Source organism: Marmota monax, unplaced genomic scaffold (assembly GCF_021218885.2).
Source record: "Marmota monax isolate L192 unplaced genomic scaffold, Marmota_monax_Labrador192_F-V1.1 WCK01_AAM20220418_F8-fsc00065, whole genome shotgun sequence".
In the NCBI taxonomy this organism is placed as follows: domain Eukaryota; kingdom Metazoa; phylum Chordata; class Mammalia; order Rodentia; family Sciuridae; genus Marmota; species Marmota monax.
The window spans coordinates 9509580-9536149 of record NW_026694038.1 but is presented as its reverse complement, the minus strand read 5'-3'; the positions used below and the strand labels follow the sequence as shown (position 1 = coordinate 9536149).

The 26570-nt window shown below is 41.2% G+C and overlaps 1 protein-coding gene across 9 annotated transcripts in view; it reads left to right on the top strand.

The window, feature by feature from the left end:
- The window catches only part of Srpk2 (SRSF protein kinase 2), a 215953-nt gene that overhangs the window by 183977 nt on the left and 5406 nt on the right, over positions 1–26570 (top strand). For 5 of the 9 annotated variants that reach the window (XM_058585503.1, XM_046464177.2, XM_058585505.1 and 2 more), the window contains 9 exons: positions 776–941; positions 2137–2162; positions 3514–3760; positions 4342–4824; positions 13311–13411; positions 13522–13629; positions 18340–18409; positions 19052–19144; positions 19532–19624. In XM_058585503.1, the coding sequence (XP_058441486.1) occupies positions 776–941; positions 2137–2162; positions 3514–3760; positions 4342–4824; positions 13311–13411; positions 13522–13629; positions 18340–18409; positions 19052–19144; positions 19532–19624 (1387 nt within the window). The remainder of the gene's footprint in view (positions 1–775; positions 942–2136; positions 2163–3513; positions 3761–4341; positions 4825–13310; positions 13412–13521; positions 13630–18339; positions 18410–19051; positions 19145–19531; positions 19625–26570) is intronic. The other 4 variants (XM_046464178.2, XM_046464180.2, XM_046464183.2 and 1 more) reach the window with 2 other exon arrangements.

Here is a 26570-nt window from a genome sequence, read left to right as displayed (position 1 = left end):
GTGTGGGTACTTCATCAAATGGCTAAATGTATACTTGTCATATGACCCAACATTTCCCTCTAAGTCAAGAAAATACAAAGATGGATCCCTACGAAAACTTGTACATGAATATACATAGCAGTATTATTTTCAATAGCCTAAAAGTTGGACACAATCCAGATGTCTATCTAATGAATAGATAAACACAATGTTGTATTCCACACAGCAGAATATCATTTGGCAATGAAAGGAAATGAAATACGGATATACTTAACACAAGAGTGAGCCTTGAACATTATGCCAGTTGGAAAATCCCTCTGTATGATTCATTTTAAATATCATGTCCAGAATCAGTAAGCACATTAGTGATTGGTCAGGGCTGGTGGTGGTGGAGGGAGATGGGGAGTGACTACTAATGGTATGATGTTTCTGGGGTGATGAAAACTTTCTAAATTAGGAAGGGGTGATGGTTGCACATCTAAACAACATTGTGCTCTTCAAATGATGAATTATACACGTGAATTCTTTTTCAGTAAAGTTGTTACTAAAGATGTACATATAGAAATTTGCTTTCACGAGCATAAATTATCTGTGCAGTCTTACACATTGGTTGCTTATGGAAGGGAGAGCTGGATTGGGGCAAAGGTGGGGAGGGTTTTGTTTTGTTAACTAAATGCCCTTTTGTGTCTGTCAAATTTTGTGCTGTGTGATTGCATCACCTATTTTGCAAATGCATAAAAATTAAATAATAAAAGTATTGATAGCTACTTTCCTCTTTCGATTTTACTATAACTAGGTTCTTCAAGGGTTAGATTATCTACACAGTAAGTGCAAGATTATTCATACTGACATAAAGCCGGAAAACATCTTGATGTGTGTGGATGATGCATATGTGAGAAGAATGGCAGCCGAAGCCACTGAGTGGCAGAAAGCAGGTGCTCCTCCTCCTTCAGGGTCTGCAGGTGAGGGAGCTGATTGAGCTGATCTTTCTTCATTTCAGTCGACTTGAGGGCATTTTGAACTTGCAGAGTTGTACACTGAAGGCAGTTGAGTCAAATATGTATATGCAAATTAGGAACTTTTTGTAAGAGCTTGGTTGCTGGAAATAACTGGAACATTTTCTTTAGACGATTTTCCAATTGCATTTTATTTTAATATTTGAATTATTCATCTTTGTGTCCTCCATTAAAAGACCACCTAAATTATTAACTGTTGCTTCATCTATCTGTATCTGCATTTTCTTATGTTACCTACTTCTGTAGGGAGGAACATAGTCATGAGAATTTTTTTCTAGCTTAATTTGTTAGAATGCTTCCCTCTCTTCAGTTAACATACCTCTATCAGTCTGAATTTAATTAGAGACTTTGGAATTAGATACGAAAGACCTAAGGGTATAGAGGAAAGATGACCACATGACTTGAGCGTTGGCATATAAGGGTGCTCCCCCCCACCCCCTCGAATTTCACAGAATTCAGTAATGGTAGTGTCGATATGCTCTTTTTACATTATCTGTGCCCTGGTGTGTGGTCAGGCAGTTGTACAGGGCTAACACTCCTGTGACTAGGGCTCTGGGGCTCTTACTTCTTCTACTATCTACTCTAAGGGTGTTTCTTTAGATCATGGAACCAGCCTGTCAAGTTTTTGCTTCTGGTTAGGGGTCTAATGTGATTTGGAATAATTGTCACAAATTACTGTGTAATTACTAATAAAAACTCTGTACTATTTAGCTTAGTTTTTTTGTATGAGATTGCCAAGTGGATTTCGAAAATAAAATGTACATTTTCTCATCTAAATTGTTCATTATCTATAAACAAATTTGGTCTGATGACTATATGATTTGTGAACTCTTCATTTTCTTAAACTGATAGTGGATGCTTGAGATTATTGACTCTTTTTGAAACTGATTGTCATTTAATTTTAAATAAATAATAGAAATGACTTAGTATGAACAGCTTTTACTCTGCCCTTTAAGGGTCAGTCATTTGAGTTGAATACATTTTCTTTAGATCCTTATAATAAAGAAGCTCTTGATTTTTAACAGTTTTTGAAGTTGGATAGCCATTAGAAGATTGTAATTAATTCATTTTGCCAGTTTGAATTACCCAAATGTATGTGTCAGTTTTCGTCTAACGTCCATTTTGTTTTATATTGTTTTAGTGAGTACGGCTCCACAGCAAAAACCTGTAAGTACTTAAATATATACTTATATTCAGCATGTTAAAAGGAACTATTCACTAAGCTTTTCAAATGATAACAAATGTTCTAATATGTATTAACTTAGAAGGTAGACATGTTTATAAATGCTCTGTATCCTTAAGTATGTAAAATTCTTTAAGTTGAAGTGATTTCTGCATAGTTACGAGTCATCAAAGCTGTTGTAAGAGCTTCTTCCTAGGTACTGTTGGCAGAATCTCCTGAATTGTGAGGTGATGCTTAAGAGTTTGAAGTGTGATTATTCCAAAATCAGTTTATATTACTTCTCATTGGCTTCTCAGTTACTTATTTTTCCGACACTGATATTCTAATTTTTTTTTCTTAGACAGTTGTGTAAGTACGAGAGAGTATTATCCATTTTGTGGTCCTGTCAGAAACACTGTGTTCAATGAAGCAGCCCTCCTTTTAGAAGGAAGTTTCAGTGTTGAGAATTTGGCTTCCTGGCCAGTTGGGGAGCCTGAGTCATTTCCACAGTGTTCTCTTGGTTTGCTGGCTTGAGTTCACTAATCCTGTGAAATGTTGGAGGTTCTTAATGCCTGTGCTTTCCAAGTCAGGTGGCCAGAGCTGAAAGCAGGCAAAAACTTAGGGTTTTTGATTTTTCACCCTTTTACTTCATAGGCTCATTTCTTAAAGTTCATGTTGTTTTGTTTGCTGATAACAACTCAGTGTGAGGCAGACTCAGGCAGTGCTATTGTCTACCTGTCCCCCCACCACCCCCCGCCTATGGTGCTGGGGATTGAACAGGGGGCCTTGTGTATGCAAGGCAAAAGCACTCTATCAACTGAGCTATTTCCCCAGCACTGTTTTTTTTTTGTTTTTGTTTTTTTTTGAGGTTTATTCTTTAGTTGTGGCCAGACACAACACATTTATTTGTTTGTTTGTTTGTTTATTTATTTAGCTGAAGCTCGAACCGAGTGCTTTGCACATCCTAGGCGAGCGCTCTACCACTGAGCCACAACCCCAGCCCTTGTCTCCCTGTTTTGGCAAACATTTCTTTTTAGTTAATAAGGAGGTGAGAGGGATGTAACTTTGTATAAGGCAGCAACAAATAAAACTTTCAAGAGGAGCTTCCAAGTGTTTCAGTGATTCAGTTCTCTTAGAATTGAAATGATGAGGAGGTATACTTCTCTGAGGGTAAGACCTGATATTAGCCAGACTGTTTTCTCTTTCACCATAATGCTTTTCTCTGGGTTTGTGAACTTAATTGAATATGACGTGAAAAAAATGGTTAGTGTTTGCCATACTGCCAGCACTTGTGCTATTATATGGTGCTTTAAAAAGGAGCCGACTGACCTATGGTATTTTCTTAACATGTTGTAGATAGGAAAAATATCTAAAAACAAGAAGAAAAAGCTGAAAAAGAAACAGAAGAGGCAGGCTGAGTTATTAGAAAAACGCCTTCAGGAGATAGAGGAATTGGAGCGAGAAGCTGAAAGAAAAATAATAGAGGAAAACATCACCTCCGCTGTACCTTCCAATGAGCAAGATGATGAGTACTGCCCAGAGGTGAAACTAAAAGCGGCAGGATTAGAGGAGGCAACCGAGGAAGAGACTGCTAAAGACGATGGTCAGTGGCACCCGGAGTCAGGGTTGATGGGGTCTTGGGAGCATCACAGAGGTGGGCTTTGTGCTGCTGCTTTGGATACTAAGGAAGAGTTTCTCTGTCTTCTTAATGGACAGTACGGGAAGCAACCTGTTCAATCTGTAGTTCATTAATAAAAATGTATGACAGACATTAGTTAACACCGCAGTAGTTTTTAAAAATGGAAAACACCATGTTTCTATCCATGCTAATAATGGCCCCTTTTTATTTTGTGATTAAATTTTTGCCTAACTAACACATCACAGACCTTTTTCTGAAGGTTCGGGAGAGGGTAGAAATAGAAATCCAACTTTACTTATAAAATTATTTTCCCCCAATGCTAACTTCCTCTAAGGAGACTTGACTAATAAACAAATAAGTTAAATAAATGAAAAATAAGATTTAGAAAGCTTACAGGGTTTACCCTGAAAGCCAAGAGGTGTTGACTGTGTGGTACATAAATTAAGCACATTAAGAAGTATATCTTGTCAAAGGACATAAGTACCTCATGCCACTGTGTCAAAGAGAGTACCAAGGCCTAATTCTTAACCCCTGAACTTTTTAAGGTGAAGCTGAGGACCAAGAAGAGAAAGAAGACACTGAGAAAGAAAACATTGAGAAAGATGAAGATGATGTTGAACAGGAGCTTGCGAATATAGACCCTACATGGATTGAGTCACCCAAAACCAATGGCCATATTGAGAATGGTCCATTCTTACTGGAACAGCAGCTGGAGGATGAAGAGGATGATGAAGATGACTGCCCAAATCCTGAGGAATATAACCTTGATGAGCCCAATGCAGAAAGTGATTACACATATAGCAGCTCCTACGAACAATTCAATGGTGAATTGCCAAATGGACAACATAAGATTCCGGAGTCGCAGTTTCCAGAGTTTTCCACTTCATTGTTCTCTGGGCCCTTAGAACCTGTGGCCTGTGGCTCTGTGCTCTCTGAGGGATCTCCACTTACTGAGCAAGAGGAAAGCAGTCCATCCCATGACAGAAGCAGGACAGTTTCAGCCTCTAGTACTGGGGATTTGCCAAAAAGTAAGTGTCCTTTCCCATCCATTGTCTGCTTTCACTGGCTCCAGGGTCATGCCTTTGACAAACACTGTGAAAGGAGCTGACTGGTGGTGGTAAAGCCATGTCCATGTTTTAACCATTTTTGTTTTATTGCTTTTATACTCATGAACAAGAAATGTGCTTTAAAAATTTGTTCTGTGCCACTGGGCTTTCTCTTACTCTCTGCTTATGCAATCCCATTTCTGAGCTTTTCTTATTCTTTCTATATTTAGTCAGTGACACCTAACATTTGCAAAAACCTTGGGAGTTTAGCATCCTTATAGGTTCCTACAATGCATTAATTTAGCTTATAATTTGTAACCTCTTTCATCTGATGGTGTTATATTTAGGTTTTTGGCTTGTTTCTATTTGAGAGAACATCTGCCTGCTCTTTTGTTATGTTGAGAAAGAAGTGTCTTGAGTTATTTTGATAGTTGTCCCTAATTATAGGACCCTGCTATCAATAACAGTCCCAAGATTATAATTTTGTAATTTTAAAGGAAGTGACATGATTTAAACATGAAAATAGATTGTAGGTGTGTCTGTGCAGGGCCCTGTCTTATTTCAAACCCTTATTTTGGGAGCAAATGCCATGTGACATATTGCTGAGTGACTTCAGTAAGTGAAAACTGGGCTCTCATTTGGTTTCCATTCTGGCTCACAGTGAAAAGCTCAGAAACCTCCTCTGCTCCCTCTGCTGATAGGACTGCTTAACACATGGCAGGTTATTGATGAGCCAGCCCTATAGACAGCCCCATAGATTCTGCAGCCCCTTTCACTCTAGCAGGCTGACAACTTATTCTCTGAGAAAGCCAGCCACCCTTGTTACTCAGCTGTAACTAATCATTCTAGCATGTGTTTTCTTAACTTGGTGGGACATAGTTAGCTCCTGGTCACCTTTTTCCTGGCCAGGGAATATTCAAAAGCTTCACAGGTAGATTCATTTCTAGGAAAAGGCAGCCATGGAAATATACCTTCTCTGCTTTTATTTTTGCTGTTGCTCATTTTAACTTACAGATGCATATAGAAAGTAAATTTACAGAGTAGCTTTGTATTATTGTGCAAGCAACAGTTTGGGGCAGTGGCTTCAAATATATGAGGTTAAGCTGGGTGTGGTAGTTCACACCTGAAATCCCAGCAACTCAGGCTGAGACAGGAGGATCCCAAGTTTGAGACCTGCCTCACCAACTTCGTGAGACCCCTCAAAATAAAAATGGTCTGGCCGGGTATGTTGGCACATGCCTGTAATCCTAGTGACTTGGGAGGTGAGGAGGGAGGATCACAAATTCAAGGCCAGCCTCAGCAACTTAGTGAGGTTCTAAGCAATTTAGTGAGATCCTGTCTCAAAAAGTAAAAAGGACTGGGAATGTGGCTCAGTGGTTAAGTGCCCCTGGCTTTAATCCCTGATATTAATAAGTAAAGCAAACAAAAATAAAAAAATTCTGGGGAATAGCTCAGTAGTAAAAGGCCACTGGGTTCAATCCCTAGTGCAACAAAACAAAACAAAAACCAAGATTAAATCCCAGCTCAAAACTTAATAGCTATGGAACTTTGATTTCTAAATCTCCCTGAGTCTCAGTTTCTTCCTCTATCAAAGGAAATCAGTGGCCACATCTAGGTTAGTTATTAGCATTGAATCAAATGCTACCTGTAAATGGTTTAGGTATATAAATAGTGCAGGTAAACAAATGATATATGATATATAATGACAATAATGTATAGAATATTTCTTAGTGAATGTACCTTCTTGTCATGAACCTGGTAGGCGCCAGGCTTGCTACTGCTATTGCCATGTTGTCAGTGTCTTTGAGACCCATGTGAGTTGTAAGGCTCAGGACAGTTTGTCTTGCTAGTAACCAGTAGATTCTGAATGCAGGCCTCCTGTTTCCTGGTCCAGTTTTGTCCACCACATTATAATTCACATTCATAATAGGCAGATATATGTTTAGGCTTAAAAGAAAAACTTCCTATGAAAAAAACAGAAGTAGAGGGAAATTCAAAATTATGGTGAATGCACGAGTGAATGGGTGAGGAGAGGGAAACATTCTGATTTAGACAAAATGTAAAATCTGGTTGGAGATATTATTTAACTCAGAGCACGTTGCTTGAATTTAAGGAATACTTGGGCACTCTATCAGAGAACTACGTCCATACATTTCTTGATTGACATCAGGTTGCGCTTCTCTCCCAGCCTGTGTTTAACAGTGGGGTGGGGGGTATATGACTCATACCTGAGCTGCACTCCACAGACCCTGCTGCCTGGCCCACCTAAGTCCTCCTCCTGCTTTGTGGGCTGCACTTTGTCCTGCTATTTCCTAGGGTAGTTCCCTAATCTTTTTCAGCAATCTTAAGCATGGGCGTTACCCTGATCTCTATTCTTAGCCCATTCTTCTGACACTCTAGTCTCTCCCTAATTGACCCAAGCCTGTCCATGTAACCATGTAATCCATGATTACAGCTGCTGTCAATGTGGTGTTGCTGACCAAATCCCTGTTTATTCACTCAACTGTTGAGTCCCAGCAGTATTTTGGTTAGTCCCTGTTGTGGGTACTGAGGATAGTGGTCAACAAAACCAAGGATGTACCTGCCTTTCTTCTTGGATTACCATGGGGGTAGGTAGCCAGTGAAAACCAGTTAGTGTTGTGAGCTGCTGTGGGTAAATTAGGCAGTGGTGTGGAGGGCTGCTCTAGATCTTACTGAGAGAGATCACACCTCCCTGACAGGATAACCTTTGGTTAGAGACCTGAGGGAGTGAGGAAGCAAGTGGAGGATCCAGGGACTTCTGGCAGAAGAATCTCTTCCTCTGCTTTCCTATGCTGGAGAGCCACTTATTCAACAGTGTTCAAGACAGCCTGATCTCTGTGTCACAAGGGGACTTCAGACATGTAGAAACCAGAGCACAGTTTGCTCTCTCGATTGGCTAAACCTCCTGTATTCCCTTGATGGTCCTTGACACTCCCCGTTTTTTCTCTCATACCCAGTAGGTCACTTTGTCCTAACAGTCATACCTCCTTAAATGGGGGTCCTCCTTGCCTTGGCCCTAAAGAGCATGGTCATTGCCTGTTTGTACTATCACAGAGGCTACCTTTTGATCTGGCTTTTTGTTCTTTCTTGTTGCCATCCCCACCTGTCTTTAAGTCATTGCTAGAGTGTTTTAGTGGGGTGTATGATCCATGAGTAACCAGACCCATCCTCTGAGTTGCAGGAATTACTAGAAAACCCACTCCTCCCTCTCTTCCTCCCCGCCTCCCCCCTCCCTCTTTCTGGTACTGAGGATTGAACTCTGGGATGCTTTACCACTCTGCTCTATCCCCAGCCCTTTTTTTTTTTTTTTTTTTGAGACAGGGTCTTGCCAAATTGCTGAAGCTGGCCTCAAACTTGAGATCTTCCTGCCTCAGCCTCCTGAGTTGCTCAGGTTACAGGTGTATACCACCATACCTAGCACATCTCTGTATTTTAAAAATATATATTTTGAAAGAATAGTACAATAACAATTGTATACCTTCAATATAAATTCATACTTAACATTTTGCCACACTAGGTATATTTACATATATGTAAATAAAAACTGTGTTGTAGATATTGGGATTCTTCTAAATACTTAAGTATAGGGCTGGGGAATATAGCTCAGTTGGTACAGTGCTTGCCTGGCATGCATGAGGCCCTGGGTTCATTCCTCAGCACCACCCAAAATAAAAAAGAAAACCAAACAAACTTCAGTATTTGTCTCCTGAGAGATGAAAGGACATCTTTGTCATAATAATAATACCATTATCATAGTAAGAATATGAGTGATTTTATAATATCTATTATTCATTATATAGTCGATTTCCTCAGTAGTTCTAAAATGGTTTTTTTTTTTTTAGTTTCCATGATCCAAAATATGACAAAACAATGTATCTCCTCCTGGGTGGTTGCTTCTCTATTCCCTAGCGGGCCTCTGCAATCTTTCTTCTTATCCTACTGACTGTACTTTACTTGATTGTATGGTCATTGCTCATTTGCATTATCTTCTCTTCAATGGAATGTAAACTCTTTGAGAGCATGGTATGTTTTTACCTTTGTATCCTTAACACCTGAATGCTAAGATAAATACTTTAATAAATGAAAAAATGAGTGCTTTCTGGTTATATTTTATTCTTTACTTTTTCCTTTTGCAATAAAAAATTTATTCTCTCCAACACACTACCATCCCTAGAAGCTCTGTCAGATGAAAATCGGTGATCTTTTTTACATTGTCCCTTTCTTCTTACCAAGCAGAACTTTTCAGTGTTGTTAAATTCGGGGGAGGTTCCAGGCAGGATCTCCTGATGCAGTCATCCTGTAGAGGCACTCCATTTTGGTTTCCTGCTCGGTCATTTGGTAGTCTCCCCATAGAGGAGGTGTTTTGTTTCCCAATGGTCTAGGGGCTTACAGTTGGTAACCAGTTACTATATGATCAAGAGGCAAAAGAAGCAGGCTTTGTTGAGAATTTGCACAGATTCTTCCCATTAGAACACAGTACATGTACATGAGGAAGTAGTATAAGAAAGGTTGGGGGCCATGTTGAGATGTTTAAAGAACATAAATACCAGGCTAAAGGATATAATATTTTTCCAGAGTAACTTGACAGCCATTGAAGGTTGTGAAAGGGGGAAGGGTTCCTCTTAGGTTATTAGCTGCCAGAACTACAACATAGATCTTGGCTCATGTTGTCTGAAGCACAGAGGCCATGGGGGTGGGGGTGGGGGCATCATTGTTTGTGCATGTAGGGTCTACATGGAGTCCTTACATGTCTTCTAGTCACTGTCAGCTTTTGTCTAGACTGCTGCTGGACAGCCTCCACCTCTTGTTCCCCAGGCCATTCTTATCTAGTCCACAGACACCTTTTAAAAGTATATGTCCTTATCTTTTCTCCACATCCAAAATGACCTAGCATGCATTTCCCACATAGAGCCATACCCTGAGGTACCTTTGGAAGTTGATGTCCCCTGCAGTGGTCTGACGTCACGTGCTTTGCACCACTCCTGCTGGCTTCTTCCTAAAGTATCTCAAAACTGAACTCCTTTCTGCGTCTGGCCTTTGCATTTCCACTGTCTTCTGCCTAGAACTTCTTCCTTCAATTCAGTCCTCTTCTTGAATGTCACCTTCTCACAAATGACCTCTCCTAAACATTATCCTCCTTCTCTTTGATTAATAGCATATGTAGTTATCTGACATGCTGTGTGAATTACTTACTTTATTGTCTACATTTTAGGTAGTATGTGAATTTTCTAATTTGGGGTGTGTCTTCTTCATGCTGTGACCCTAGAGCCAAGCTGGCACCTGGCACACAGAAGGGGCTTGGTAACCATTTTTTGAGTGAATGGGTTAGGTGTTTCAGTAAGTCTCCTAGTTCTGCTGCTTCCTGTTCTGACCCATCTCCATGTAGAGAGGATATTTATGTCTCCCTTGTAGAATGTTCTAAAATATAAAGAGGGAGTATCTGCCTCACACGGTGCCTTGCCCAGGTGTGATGGCAGCTGAGGCACTGCTAACTACCTTCTTGCTAGGTTATAGGATAGACTTACCAGTGTTACCCAGAGATTGACTTATCAGAAGGTGACCTAAAGGACCCAGCCCTTCCTGAAGTTAAATCTTCTCCCTTATTCTCTATTTGGTGGAAGCAGAGAGCAATTGTAGCTTTTCAGTTTGTCATTTGGTTTAGCATTATCAATGAAAAGGAAGAGCTCTGACAGGTTGCCACAGTGGCCACTTAATCAGAGGGGGTGATCTGATTGCTTGCAACACAAAATTGTAATGATTATGCAGCAAGTGTGAGCGTCCCTGTATTATTTATGAGGCCTTTTGGAGTGTTGCATTCAGGTACCTTGACACAGGAGCTGTCACACTGAGAGAGGAAATGAGAAACACAAACAGAATCTATTTTACCCTCCTGTTGTGTTCTTACACAATTAAATTTTTGCAGTAAATTATCTAGTATCATTTAGCTCACATTCAGCTCTTACTGTGAGCTGAATAACTATTTACAAACCTGAACCTGGAGAATACTAGCATGTACCCAAAGAGATTTTGTTTAGTGAACATAAAGGAGGAATAGTAAGTATAAAGAAATGGTATTTAAAGATGTGGCGATGGTATCTTCAAAAGTGTATTTCTCTAGCATATCTGAATTGTGCAGCTCCCGGGAAGTATCTTTAAAAACAAGAACTAGGAGTGGGTGGCAGATTACAAGTTGCTTCCTTCCATTTGAGCACCCTCAAATAAAAGCCAGCTCAATTACCTGTTCTTATTGAGAAAAGAAATAAAATATTCTGGGAAGTCACAGAATGTCAAACGAAGCTGCATCCTCTTCCCTCAGTAAACCTTGGATCTTAATGTTTGGAAGTTGTTTAGAAAAGGGAGCTCACTCTTGGGCTCCACACACCTGCCTGCTCATTCTTCTTTCACTGACCCAAGAGGATGGCTCAGCTGGTTACAGCAGAATGAAGCTCCAGGATCTGTACATTCAGCCTAATGCTCTCCTGCATTTGTGTCTTTGGGAGGGGGTGATCTCTTCCATTTCCTCCTTTCCTGAAAACTGAGTCACAAAGAGTTTGACATATGCCAGTTTTAAAACTTGTAGGTGTTAAAAACTAAATTTGAATCCATTTCTGCAAACTTTAAATTCCTGTTGATTCTCCTTGATTAGATGATAGGAGGGATTCATCTAGTAGTTTCTAGTGTTGTCCATTTATCTGTTGGGTCAGCATTTTATGTTTATCACTCTTCTTACCCCTTTTACATTTTGCCTTCCCTTGTGGGTCTCTGCTGCTTGCTTTCTCATCACTTTCTGAGTTCCTGTGTTTCTTTTCCTCACTTCCTACTTGGTCTTTGGTATGCTCCATCATGGATAGCTTCCTTATAAAGTGGGGTGCAGAGCTGGGTGCAGTGGTGCACACCTGTAATCCCAGCAGCTATGGAGCCTGAGGCAGGAGGATTGTGAGTTCAAGGCCAGCCTCAGCAATGGCAAGGCACTAAGCAACTCAGTGAGACCCTGTCTCTAAATAAAATAACAAAAAATAGGGCTGGGGATGTGGCTTAGTGGTTGAGTGCCCCTGGGTTCAATCCCTGTAACCAAAAAAAGGGAGGGGGAGGGGTTGCAGGAGTAGGTTATATGCACCAGGAGAACCTCTGTGCCTGACTGGCCTGGGTTGATCCAAGAGCTGAGAATAGGTCTTGAGAGCTCAAACACTGGCCAGAATTCTCTCAGCATCATGTGGAACCCTCCTTGGGAGTCCTGTGGATGCTGTGAATCCTGGGGACCTTGCTATAGTCTACCCTGCTCACTACTAGGAAAGCTGGCCTTCTTCTCTTTCTCTGGTATTTGTCAAGGAATTGAACCGCCTTAAGCACCAAGATTCCATAGTTCAGTGTAACCAAAAACTGGTGTAGTTTATGTTTGCAGTGCCTACCTTGTGAGTGAGCAAAAAGACACTCTGGGGTGGGTGTTAAATGCCCTGCTTTGAGCAGACTTTTTAAAGTCTATAGATGCTATTTCAAAATTATTTTATAATAAGTGAAAGCCCCAGTTACATTTTATTCTTACCAGAAATCTGAGCTTATAGGGCAGTTTGAGATTTGATGATGAAGATGCTGACTCACTTCAAGGTCTTCTCTCTGAGCCTCACCAAGTTCTTTTTCTATGTCACCTGCCCCTTGGTTAATGGTGCTTGACATATAGACATGGTTTGGAATGATCTGAAAAACTATTTTGGCCCCAGAACCAGTGGCCTTGTGCCTGATGTGAAGAAAACCTCAGCATCACCCTGGAGTTGAGAGTGACCTAAGTGTGTGACAGGTTCATGTGTTGCCTTTATGGCCCAGGCCATATCAGGAGATGTCTGTTCTGGAGTCTTCCTTGTCCATAATTAAACCAGAATAAAGTAGTTCCTCCCTTTAATCTATATTGTCAATTAACTACCAGTCTAGTCCTATGTGTTCAGCCCAGGCAGCAGGAACTGTAGGAGACGCTGTGGGTGTTAAGGTAGAGGTACCAGGGGCCTGGTAGTCATTCCATGTCTGATGAACAGTGTGTCAGTAGGAAGTGACTGGCTGCCATGGCAATATTCTGTTTACCTTTATGTTCTTTGTGGTAATGCACCAATGAGTTAGATATGGCCCATGAGGCAATAGCCTCTGATCAGATGAGAAGCAGCCACAGAAAAACAGGCAGGGAATGGAGCAAGGCCAGCATGTTCTAGGGCTGAGACAAAGGAATTAGGGATGAAGAGGTATCCTTGGGGGTCCTCTGTGTAGCTAAGTTTTAATTGCCTTTGTGTAATATTTTCCAGAGATGGAAACAAAAATTTTTAATTCTCTTTAGTCCACCTAAATGATCACCATCTCCTTGTCCTTCTAAAAAAGGAGGTGGTCTGTCTGGCTAACACTGTGTTCACACATGCAAACCCCTTGTCCCAGTCACTAACCTTGCTACTGTTTGCCCATGCCAGCAAAAACTCGGGCGGCTGACTTGTTGGTGAACCCCCTGGATCCACGGAATGCAGATAAAATTAGAGTAAAAATTGCTGACCTGGGAAATGCTTGTTGGGTGGTAAGTAGTTTTCTTTCTAAAACATTTTGGTCATGATTCTGAGAAGACCCTTTTTATTTTTCCTTTTTATGTCTCTGTTCCTCTGTGGTAATGCATCTGTTCCTTTCCAGCATAAACACTTCACAGAGGACATCCAAACACGTCAGTATAGATCCATAGAGGTTTTAATAGGAGCTGGCTACAGTACACCTGCAGACATTTGGAGTACAGCATGCATGGTAAGGATAGCCTTTGCCATTTTCTTCTTGTAAATTAATTTTTCCCTTTACTGCTTTTGATGGGGCAATCTCCATGGGGCACAGATTTCAGTTTTTCTAAAAGTGAAAATTGTCAACCATGGGATGGATGAGAGCTAGGAGATTGCTGCCTTGGGAGTCTTAAGAATTGGAAGACGTTTACCTGGGTGTGGTAGCACACACCTGTAATCCCAGTAACTCAGGAGCCTGGGGCAGGACGATTGCAAGTTTAAGGCCAGCTTCCCCAGTTTAGTAAGGTCCTAAACAACTTAGTGAACCCTATCTCAAAATAAAAAGGACTAGGGAATGTCGCTTGGTGCTGAAGCACCTGAGTTTAATCCCTAGTTACCACCCTGCCCCCAAAAGTCTCCTCAGATCCTCAGATGTGTCTAGGATTTTTGTTCTGTTCTATAAGAGATGGTCTCTTCTTCAGGTCCTGTGCAGTCCATCGCCCCAAATATCATACTCATTTGGGGTGACACGGGGCTTTCAGTGTTGTGCAGAGCTCCCCCTTCGCTCATGATGGATGGGGAGGTGGTGAGAATAGGCATCCCTCAGGGTAGGGGTTTCTGGGGCTGGAAGGTTGGAGCCCTGCCAGGTGCAGGGATGGAATATGTCAGCAGCTGCTTTTATGCCCCTGCTGGCAAGGGAAGGGATCTCTTCATATACTAGTGCATAATGTCTTTCTTCATAGAGCAAAGTCTAGAGACTGTTCTGACTTTTCTGGCTTATTACTCTGGGAAGTACAGTCACTTCTGAGACAGCAGTAGTGGCATATACTCCCTTGGTCCAGGTCTTTTGCTTTGGAGAATATGGTGATGCTTTCCTGGGGCACTGGTGGTCATTCTTTTCACCTAGTGTCATGACATTAGTTGGGTCTAAACTCTTCAAGCTCCACCAGTGTATTTGTTTTTGGGGTTTTTTTTGTTTTTTGTTTTTTGGGTCATTTTCACCAATGACCTTCATCCATGAGCCAGTTTCAGTTTCTCTTGCCCAGTTTCAGTTCAGCATCTTCCAGTAGGCTTTACTTTGTCATTCCTCTGCTGAAAAGGTGGGATGTGTGGAATGTCATGCTTGTCTCATTATTTTTTATCCAAATTCTTCTCTGATTTAATTTTCAGTTATTTGAGGTTAATTTGATAATTCTTTTGTGTTTACTATATTTTATGCCCACTAATGCCAAGTAAAAGCAGTGTGTTAAGCAGATAGGACCAGAGATGAGAAAAAGTACATACTTTGTGTCTTTCAAGTTGGGATCATCTGAGGCCACATATATGGCAAGATACCTCTAAATACATGCATTTCTATTTCCTTGTTGCTCTGATACATAATACCAAATAATAATTTTAATGTAACTAAAAATTTTAGTTTTTAGTGAGTTTCAAAAACCCAAGTCCTGTCTTAGTAAATTTTGGACCGGAATGGTTGAAAGACCTGGCAGTCATGTGGTGGTTGCTTTGAATTTAGAGCCTGCTGTGTGGAGAGGCCTTTGCCTGCTCTGTGTGACTGGAAGGCAGAACAAGGTAGAGGCTAGAAGCTGCAGGAGGCAGTCCAGGTCAGCAGGAAGGGAGTGCTTGGAACAGTTGGGCTGCAGGGAAGCAATGACCCATTTCAGGAGGTGGCGAACCAAACTGCACTTGTCCCTAGCAACAGAAGGCCATGTATCAAGGCTGCCCTGAATTAGGCTCTGAGAACACTTTCAACTCTGAAGTCCTATGCTTCTAATTTGGGATATTAAAGTTTTGTGATATAACCAGAAAAATGGGACAAAAATCCCAGATACAGGGATAATGGTGGGCAACCTTATGCCAGTTTGTTTGACTTGCATCCTGTGCAAATTTGTCTCTGTACACCATACCCCTGTCCACTGTGTGAACTGTGTTCACATGTAGTAAACAAATCACAGGTTTTTGTTCTGTTCTATAAGAGATGGTCTCTTCTTCAGGTCCCGTGCAGTTTTTAGTGAGTTTCTAACCCAAAACAGGCTGTGTCTCCTTTCACTTGTCTCCTTCCCAGGGGCTGCATGTGGCTCCCACAGTGCTGCTAGGGCTGCTTCCAGGGGTTCTTTCTCACCAGGTGGTTGTCAGAGGATAGTTTTTCTGGGGCCAAGCCTTCATTCACTGCCTGAGGGATGCAGCTGAGAGATCCTTTTGTTTTTCCTAGAGAATGTGATGTGACAGAGGAGGCAGTGTTTCCTCACCTCTACACTTTCTCTGAAGCTTGGAAATACTGCTGCAGCATATGAAATTTCACCTCATAATACTAAGCATTACCACAGTTTATTCTTGGTGGTAAAGCCTATAGTCCTTCCAGTTTTATAAATAGTATCAACTATGGCAGAAGCTCCATCAGAACTAAGAGCTGGCAGATAGTGGCTGGTGCCCATGCTGTTGTCAGGGAAGAGAGTTTTGGACTCGAAACTGGAGAAGCATAATCAAATGAGGCAGACTAGCTGGAATATGTCAGTTGCTGGATTTATTTTCCTCTCCTTGAACTTTAGGGCCCTTCCAGATTTAATTGTGTAGTGTATGACCTAAAAATTTGGTTTGGGGAGAGGTGCTGTTTTCTGCACTTGTGGGTCATAGTTCCTGAGTAGGTAACTTTTGTGGGTTCTATGGTGAGTCTTGGTCAATGCCATGCAATAAAGGCGACTCTGAAAACCTCAAGTTTCCTCAGCACTGGGCACATCATGGAACAAAGAGGTGAGCTTCTTATTCAGAACTGGCACTTTGACTCAGGAAGTCATGAGATGAGAGGCTGTCCTGAAGAAAGCCCTCTGAGAAGACGAGGCCAAGACAGAAGGAAGAATCCAAAGTTCCCAAGTGTTAAGAAGTAAAAATGATAATAATATGGTTTATATTGGGAGTAGCTTAGTGAGTTGGAAGTAGTACTGTTTCATATTTTCATAGTTGCCAACATGAAAGGCTTTTGTGAATCACAAAGGCTGATGTTTTATTGTAATGTATGTTTATCCTGTTGTGCTTATTGAATTTGTTTCAAAAACATAGTCAACGTCCAGAGAATCAGAACTAGACATCATTACTGGAGCACTGTCATCTTCCCTCTCCCTTAAAAAAAAAAAAAAAAAAAGATTTCTTTGATAGGCTTTTTAAAGCAAGAGTGAACCCAGGATTATGGAGGGGTAAAAGCAGAGCCAGAGTTCTGCTGGAGCTGCCATCCAGGCAGCTTCTCAGGCCCTCCTCCAATTAGGGAGTTCCCGTTTTCCTCCTGGCTTATAAAGTATTGAATTAATTGTTTGGCAGGCTACAGAGACTCTTTGGGCCTCATGTAATCTATATGTTCCACTCGAAATTGGAGACAAAAGGGAGGTGTACCTTTCCTGATTGGGGATTGGCCCTGCTGTTATTCTTATTAGTGGAGAAGAGAGGCCCTGGGTGGGGACCTCCATGGACCCTTTCATACCTTAGTCCATCTGCAACTACTGAGATGGTTGGTTCTCCCTTTCCTGAGACTGACATGACTGTGTGCTGCTCAGACCCAGATCTCGTTGAAGGCAGGGATCCTGAGTTATGAACTGGTGCTCATCACAGGGTAAATGGCAACAGTCTTTTCAACCCTGTTTCTCTCCTGCAACTGATGCATAGGTCTTTTATTCTTTTAATAATTAAAAAATAAAAGGTGTGTGTAGGGAGGGTGGGATGTAGTCCCATGCTTATTTTGCCCACTCTTAAGGACAGAGCTGTTATGATGGACCCTTACCCAGGTAGATGAGCCCTCCTTTGAGGGGCCGTCTACTCTGGTCATTGGTTGGCTGATGCCCTGCACACCTGGCTATGTTGGGGTCTCAGCAGGTGACTAGAAGGCCTCCTTGGGGAGGGCGTGGCCATTGATCCCCAGGCACCAGTGAAGAGGGGAGCTCTTTCAGAGTGGCAGTAAGTATGGGACATATTTGAAAGGGGATTTAATGTATTCTTGAATTTAAAAACATGGTATTTGGTCAGCAGAGTAATAGCAGTTGCTGTCTTTGTATATTGTTACCAGATTAAACCCATGATCCTGAGTTTTTTCTTTGATCAAGGAAAATGGAAACAAATGACCTGCTCCACACACTGGCATGCTGAGGGGTTGCCAGCTCTCCTGCATAACCTCAGCAGGGCTTGTAAGGTGATATGCTTCATTTGGTTCCAGGAACAGAGGAAGGTTTTTCTTGGTTCTAGGTTTTCTTTACCTTGAATCAGAGATGAAGGAAATGATGACAAGATGCTGGCAGATAATCATTAATTACTCATGTGTAAAGGTCTTTGCCTAAAGAAAGCAGCAACATCTGCTGTATAGGGACCACAGGTTAGCCTGATGGTGAGGAAAGGCCTTGGACTGGCCTGATTGAATCCTGAGTTGAGCCCTCTTTCTGCCATTTACAGAATTTGTGGCCTGCTGCCACTGGGCCTGCACACAGGTGCTGCTGACTCACTGATAAGTTTGTTTCTGCTTCGTACAACGAAGAGAATTCATGGCCTTTAAATCTTCCATTGGAAGAGCTGTAAAAATGTTCCTGAAGTTTCTTTGAACTTTTTGAAAGAAAGAAACAGAGATTTGAACAGTTTTAGGAGGTTCTTTTGTTTGATCGAGATCCTCATAAAATGTAGGTCTCTTCTGTAAGGAGAGAACTTAGAGCTGCTGGTGTGGGGGCCAGTCTCTGAAGTGCTCAGCATGTCGTCTGTTGTGTCCTAGGCATTTGAGCTGGCAACAGGAGATTATTTGTTCGAACCGCATTCTGGGGAAGACTATTCCAGAGATGAAGGTGAGTGTTGCCTTCTGAAGACCTCAGTCTGGGTCTACTTCTTGTCCTGAACTTCTAGAGAGTATTGTGTTTTTACTAAAATAGAGCCATGTTTTGGTTTTCAAATACCAAATTCAGATGCTTTTCTTTGGGTTTCCAGTCCCTCAGTTTCAGTGAATGGGCAGTGCCTGCCTGGCACAGGCAGCACTCTGCAGAGCCCTCGGGCCTCAGGCTGCTCTGCTCCTGGCCTTCCTCAGTGCAGGCACCTTGTTGGTGGGAGAGGGCAGACTGAACAATCGCAGAGCCTCTCCGGAGTCCTTTTGTCCACTGATCTGCTGCCCATTTTACTGTCCTGTTTGAGCGCTTGAGTTGAAAACCAGGGAATTCTGGCTGGAATTCCATCTGTAAGCCTGACCATCTCCATGCTTACTTGCTTGCAGTGCTGGGGTGGCCTGGGGTGAGCTGGCATCAGTCACTATGGACACTCCGGAGGGTGCCTGAGGCCTGCTAGTCCCACGAGCCTCTGCATGGATGTGCTGCAGACATTGTTGATTTGAGTCTATTTCTGATTTTTTACTAATTTTCGCTTTTTTCCTTCTTCTTTTATCCCATCCTTCCCCTTGCCCCTCCCATTCCCATATCCTTTTTTTCTCTCCTCCATAGACCACATAGCCCACATCATAGAGCTGCTAGGCAGTATCCCAAGGCACTTTGCTCTATCTGGAAAATATTCTCGGGAATTCTTCAATCGCAGAGGTAGTACCTCTTCTTTTTGAAAAGCGCCACGATGCAGACAGAAACGGAATAGCAGCTGCTGATTGTAGTGTTATGGTGACAAAGGCATTTCTTCTAAATTCCAAATGCAACCCAACAGAATTCCTGTGCTGATTTAAAAGTCAATGGGAAGACCGTATTTGGCCTGTGCTGTGGTCGCCCTGTGTACTGGCCCCTCCCTGGGGCCTGGGTCAGTTGGGTGCCTTCCAGCTCTGGGTCCTGAATCCAGCTGCATGAGGAAAGCCTATGCTTTTGATCATTCAGGTCGCGCTCTGTTTCTGTCTGCGCGGGCGGTGGTAGTGTCTGCATGCAGTGTACTGATTAAACTGTCGTGTGTTTCTGTTTTGCTGGCAATGTTTCCCAATGCAGATCACATAGCATTGATCATTGAACTGCTGGGGAAAGTCCCTCGAAAATACGCTATGTTGGGGAAATATTCCAAGGAGTTTTTCACCAGAAAAGGTAACGGTATTTATGCAACACTAATTTCCAGCATAATCTTCTCCCAAGAGGAGAAATTGTGCGTTCATGTTTGGGCAATGGAGAAAGACCTGGACTTTTACAGCTGGGGAATTCTGCTGAAGAAAGTTCTCAAGAAATAATCCTGAACCATCTGATTCTGTGGAATAAGGATTTTGTAAGAAAACAACCTTCCTAAAATCCTTTCTCTCCTCCACTTCTTACCTCTCCTACCACAGGCACCAAAACTGTGTATTCAGATATTTGTAAAAAGGATTTTAATGATTTTTAGGAAGCAACCAGACTTATCTTTCAATTTCCTTTTTTTCATGGACACTCTTTACTGCAACAGAGGCAGCCTAGAGTCTGGACTCAGTGAATGTCTATCTGTGCTTTGTTGATCTGAGTTGTTTACAGAGGGATCCAGAAATCCCATGTATATAAAATCTCATTTTCCTCAAGTGTTTTGGCATGCTACATTATAGATGATTTATTTTAATGTATAGTTCTTGCTGACCTTCCCTTGGTGTGACTCTGAAACAGTTCTTTTTTTGCCCTTTGTAGTCTGCAGTTAGTGATCAGTTTTATAAAATACTATAAACCCCCTCTGCCCTGGGAATTTTGTTTCATTTTAGTACTGGGGATTGAACTCAGGGCTTGATGCATTCCAGACAAGCCTCTGCTATTGAGCTAGATCCCCAGCCCAGGAATTTTTTTTTTAAACCCCTCCCAAGTGCTATATCATTTTGTGATGGACATAATCAGTGCTCTTATGTCTTGTTTTTGTGTCTTCAATTTGTTTTTGATTGTAATATTCTTTAATAAAGATTTTTTGGGGGAGGGGGGTTGAGAGTACTGGGAATTGAACCCAGGGGCACTTAACCTCTAAGCCACATCCTGAGCCCTATTTGATATTTTATTTAGAGATAGGGTCTCATTGAGTTGCTTAGTACCTTTTCGTGGCTTTGAGCTCGTGATCCTCCTGCCTCAGCCCTCTGAGACGCTGGGATTACAGGTTTGCACCACCATGCCTGGCTTCTAGCCCTTTTTATATTTTATTTAGAGGCAGGGTCTCACTGAGTTGCTTAGGGCCTCACTGAATTACTGAGACTGTCTTTGAAGCTTTGAACTCACAATTCTCTTGCCTAAGCCTTTCGAGCCACTGGGATATCAGGCGTATGCCACCTTGCTCGGCTTAATAAAAGAACTTTTAAAGTTGATTGAGTAGAATATGGAGGTTCTAGAAATTTCTGAAATTCTCAGATACTTACCTTTTCTTTTTTAGCCAAATTTGAAGAACCAGCTTGACTTTTTATTTTTCTATGAAGAAAATTCTTACTGAGTAAAGTTCCCCTCCCCGATGCAGATAAAGTAGCTTTGCTATTAAACTGTTCAGTGACAGATTGTGAGACTGGGGCATGTCATGGATTCTTTTGATCTTAGGTTTCCTCATCTTTCAGTGGTGGATTGTTTCATGTTACAGTGTTGTTGCAAGAAGGTGTAAAAGGATGCCTGTGTGACACATGGCACAGCCAGTAGCTGTTATTGATTAGCAGTAGTACTTAGAAAGTGAATGCAGTTTTCCTAGGAAAACTTTCTGAAAATATTTCAAAATGATTGAACCTAGGAAAAGCTCTGGGTTACCGTGGCCTGGGATTCAGTGTGACTTGGGGAATTGTGTTTATTTTAATGAAGGCATACTCCTCCTTCCACAATTTAGAATGTTTCCAAGGCTGTTGGGATTTGGCCTGCCCCCAGACAGTGTGGCTGACTAGATTTCTCAATGGTCTCTCTCTCTGGTCAGATGGGAGCTGTATGAGAGAGTGGCTTACCACACATCATCCTGGTCTGCTGCAGTATTAGAGCGTGTTACTCACCTGATGAGTCTCCAGAGAAGAAGGAGACATGAGAGGCACTAGACATAGCACCTGTTCCTCCCAACAGGCGGATGCGTGGGTTTTAGAAGCCACCTTGACCACCACAGGCATCTGGGCACTGGTGTGGATTGATGGTGAAGGCATGCAGGGATTATTCTTTTGCAAGCAACAGGGATGGTCTTGTTTGTTGTCAGGGGACAGTGTAGGAACCACATACTGTGTATAGGAGGGAAAGAGGGACAATAGAAAGCGATTTGAATGATGAGAGAATGAAGTCTCATGAATTAAAGGGTCTCTCCTTGCAGCTGATGGTCATGGAACTGCTCATCAGGTGGCTGCTCTTAGGCTTTCATACTGTTAAATTCTGCCCTGGCCTGGAGCTGTGAGTTCCAAGGGTTAGACCTGCTGAATGCCAGCACAGAACCAGCAACAACAATCACACCATTTGGCCGGAGCCCTCTTCAGAGTGATACCTGGTAAATGGAGATCGGGTGGGTTGTAGGTTTCAAAGAGATCTGCCTGTCTGTGGCCCTTCATGTATGGAAGGCAGCTTTCACATTGGACTTTCCATTAGCACCCTTGTTCCTGTGCCACCTTGTGAATGTGTAGTTATAGTTTACCATCATTGTCACATGTGCTTTTGGACTTGTATGCTTTGGTTCGTTTTGAGCAGTTTGTGTCAAGGTTACCTGGAGAGTTAAAATGGATTTGTCATCCTTTGATGACAGACCAAAAACATTTGGACTTGCTGTTGACTGGTAACCAGAGTGAGTTTTCCTACCTTTGGATGTAAGGGAGAATTTCTCTGTAGGCCAGAAATCCCTGAAATGACTGGATTTGGGACTTATGTTCTTTCCTGATAATTGTTTGTTTATAATGGCTGTGTAATGAGAAGGAATTTAGATTTTTGAAGTCACAGGAATAATATTATGATAAATGAGGAGTTATCATGGAATAGATTTCACCACATCCCTAAAGATTAAGAAAATGGTTTATTGAAAGACATGTTTTGGCAAGTAGTGTGTGAATATATATTTTGGAAGTAATGGGACCTGAATATATATCCATTTAAAATGTTTTCTAAAAAATACTATTGTGTTAGAACTGATAAAAGACAAAAGCAAAATTTAAAGACTCCAAAGAAGTAGTAGTACTCTTCCTTAGCCAGGAAATTAAAAATTGAACTGGATTTTTGAACAGGAAACTTAATTAATGCTATCTTCCTATTATGGTACTGCTGATTCCTTTAGGTGTAAACATTGGTCACCAAAGACGGTTAAGAAATGAGGGTGTTGAGGTGTGGCCCATTAGAAATCAGCAGCTGTGTAGATTTTGTTCCTGTTCTGACCCCAAGAAGTAGGTGGTCCCTAGAAGTGTCTCAGCCCCTAAGTGATAGTTTTGGAAAGTCAGTGCAGGTAAGTGCAGCCCTCTCTGGGCAATATTCTTCTGACCCATTAATAGATACTATTTTAGTAAACATTAGGGTGTTGAGAATGGAACAGTTTAAAAAACAACTGGTCAGGCATGGTGGTATGATCTCAGCAATTTAGGAGGCCGAGGCAGGAGGATTACAAGTTTTAGACAAGCCTCAGCAACTTATCGAGGCCCTAAGCAACTTAGATCCTGTCTCAAAATAAAAAACAAAAAGGTACAGGGATGTGGCTTTGTGGTTAAGCATCCCTAGGTTCAATCCCTGGTATCCTTCCTTCCAAAAAAAATTTTAAAAAAAGAGAGAGAAGGCAGAGTGGGAAGAAAGTATGTTCTATTTAATATTTGAGCTAAAACTTGTTGGAATTTTTTCCTTTTATTTGTTTAATTTATTTTGGTTCTGGAAATTGAAACCCCGGCCTTGGGCATACTAGGCCAATGCCACTGAGCTGTATCCCCAGCACCAGTTTGTTTTAGTTTATTTCCAGAATTACCTAAAAAGTAACAGATTCACTTATTATTAGCTGTGAGGATCAGAGCTCCATATGGGTGTTACCCACACAGGCTATACAGACATTGTCAATTGCTCTAAAAGATTTTCACATCATCTCACTTTTATAGCTTCCATAGATAGATGCCAAGGGTGTGCATTAGAGCAATTCATGATCATGTGGATATCCTGTGAGGACTTTGTTGCCTTTGGAAACCCTGCAAACTCAGTCATGACCTCTCTTTTTAGGCTCATTTTAGGATTCTTTGTTTTCAGTGTGAGCTTGACTATAGAAATAGCTAAGAAAAAAGTTTCCTTACACTAGTTATTGTCTTAAAGTTTTCACTTCACATACAAACTCCTTTTCACTACAATTTCATCTTAAAAACATTATTCTAAGTTTAGAAAAGCATTTTTTCCTTGGCTGTAAAAAGACCTTAGCAAAAAATTAAAAAGAAGAAAAAGAAGGCCGGCGCGGTGGCGCACGCCTGCAATCCCAGCGGCTCCCGAGGCTTAGACAGGAGGATTGCAAGTTCAAAGCCAGCCTCAGCAACTGCGAGGCACTAAGCAACTCAGTGAGACCCTGTCTCTAAATAAAATAAAAACAGGGCTAGGGATGTGGCTCAGTGGTTGAGTGCCCCTGAGTTCAATCCCTGTACAATAAAAAAAAAAGAAAGAAAGAAAGAAAGAGAAAAGACATTAGAAGATAAGCTCTCTGAGAACTAAGATGCAGGAGCTTGCTCTGGTGTACAGCTGGATCTCTAGCCAAATTTAATGCCTGCAACAGAGTAGATTCAGTAAATATTTGTTGAATAAATGTAACCACCTTAACCTGTATGCATTCTTTGTTTTGGATGGAAACCTGTGTGAGCTAGAAATAGAGTGAGCATATGTTCCACTTTGCCTGGGCTAGTGCTAACGTAAAGCCTGCTGTCCTAGCATAACTACTTACCCTTGCTCACACCAGGACCTACACATTCTATGCATGATAAAGGCCCCCTTGACTGGAATTGTGATGAAAGAAAGGGATGCCATGTCCACAATTCTGTGCCCTGGAGGCAGAGTGCTGATAGAGAACATATAGCAAAGACGTCTTATGAAATAATAAACCATAGTCCATACCACTGCTCAGTTTTTAAATTAATACTAAAAACATTTCAAAAATTTTAGCATTTATGATGCAAAAAGCAGTGAAATTGTTCAAATAATGATGAATATCTTTTATCCAAAATGCTTGAAACCAAAAGTGCTTCAGATTTGGATTTTTCTTAGATTTTGGAATATTTCCACAAATACTTGAAGAGATAGCTTGGGAATCAGATCCAGATGAACACAGGAAGTTCATTTGTTTCATATTATGTCTCAAACACATGACCTAAAGTTAGCTTTTTTTTTAACCTTTTTTTTTTTTAAGTTATTCATGGACCTTTACTTTATTTATCTATCTATATGCGGTGCTGAGAATCAAACACAGTGCCTCACACATGGTAGGCATGTGCTCTACTACTGAGCCACAACCCTAGCCCTTGAAGGTAGTTTTAATGCAGTAATTTTAGCATACACGTGTTTTGACCACAATTTATCATATGTGGGCAGGTGTAGAATTTTCCACTTATGGTAGAAAATAAGTTTCAGATTTTTGGATTAAGGATGCTCAACCTATAATTCATCCCATTTAGTCACTCTAGTCTCTCCACCCTCAGCCTTCAGATTTGCCTGCTCTGCATATGTCATAGAATTAGAACCAGATACTATGTGGTCTTTTGTATCTTGCTTTTTTCACTTAGCATAATATCTTTGGAGGCTTAGCCATGTGGTAGCATGAACTCCATAGGGATGTAGCACCTTTTGTTTATCCACCCACCACTGGATAGACATTTGTTTTGTTTCTCCATTTTGGCTATTGTGAATAATGCTGATATTATTAATTTTCAAGTTTTTGTTTGGACATATGTTTTCATTTCCCTTGAATGCACATGTGTGATGGTTGAAGTACAAAGGTTTTTTTAAATTTTTTTATTCTTTTTAGATATACATGACAGTAGAGTATATTTTGACATACATACATGGAGTATAACTTATTCTAATTAGGTTCCCATTGTTGTGGTTGAATATGATGTGGAGTTACACGGGTCATGTATTCATATATGAACATAGTAAAGTGATGTCTGATTGATCCTACTGTCTTTCCTATCTCCCGTGCCTTCTCTTCATTCCCCTTTGTCTATTCCAGTGAATGAAGTACAGAGGTTTTCATTTTGATGATTAGTTTATATACTTTTGCTTTATCTTTTTACTTGTGCTGTAGATAGCTTACTTAAGAAATCATTACCTACTTGAAGGCCATGAAGATTTACTTTTCTTTTCTAAAAATGTTTTAGTTTTATAGTTAGGTGTCTGATCCATTTTTAGTTAATTTTTTCTATGTGACATGAGGATTTATTTTGAACCCAACTATTTGTGTTTTGTATACCTATGAAGGAATTTGTTCAGATTTCTTAAATTTTGTTTCTTGCTTCGTATCACTATATATTGGTAAATTTCCTTTCTATGTATAGAATACTGAAATTTAGCATAATCATTTTATAATTACCAATATTTGCTGAAATATAGTGTCATGGATTTGCCTTTTTACTCCTCCCATGTGGTATGAAACTTCATGCATCTGTTTAATTTTGGAATATTATAATTTTATGGACAAAGTAACATTTTCCTTGTAGATCATTTAACATTCAAGAGAAATGTAAGTAATCTGGAACTGGCAAATACAGTTGGTCTCAAAGCCCCTACGTTAGAGAAGGAACCCTGCTACTTACTATGTTTTCTTTGGCTCTGTTAAGACATTTCTCAGCAAATTCAGAAGCCCGAGGGGCTCTAAATTATAGTACCTGATGGCAGTCGGTGCCACCTGGCTTATGGAGCTCTTATGTGCATGTGTGTATGGAAGGGTGGGCACTGAGCTGATAACTTACAGTCACAGGAAAGGTTATGATGCTGAGTATTATTTTCCAGCACTAGGGATTGAACCCCAGGTATGTTCTACCACTGAGCAACATACCCCTGCCTTAAAACTTTTTTTGGTCCCAGGGATTGAACCCCAGGGTGCTTAATCACTGAGCCACATCCCAAGCCCTTTTTGAGACAGGTTCTTGGC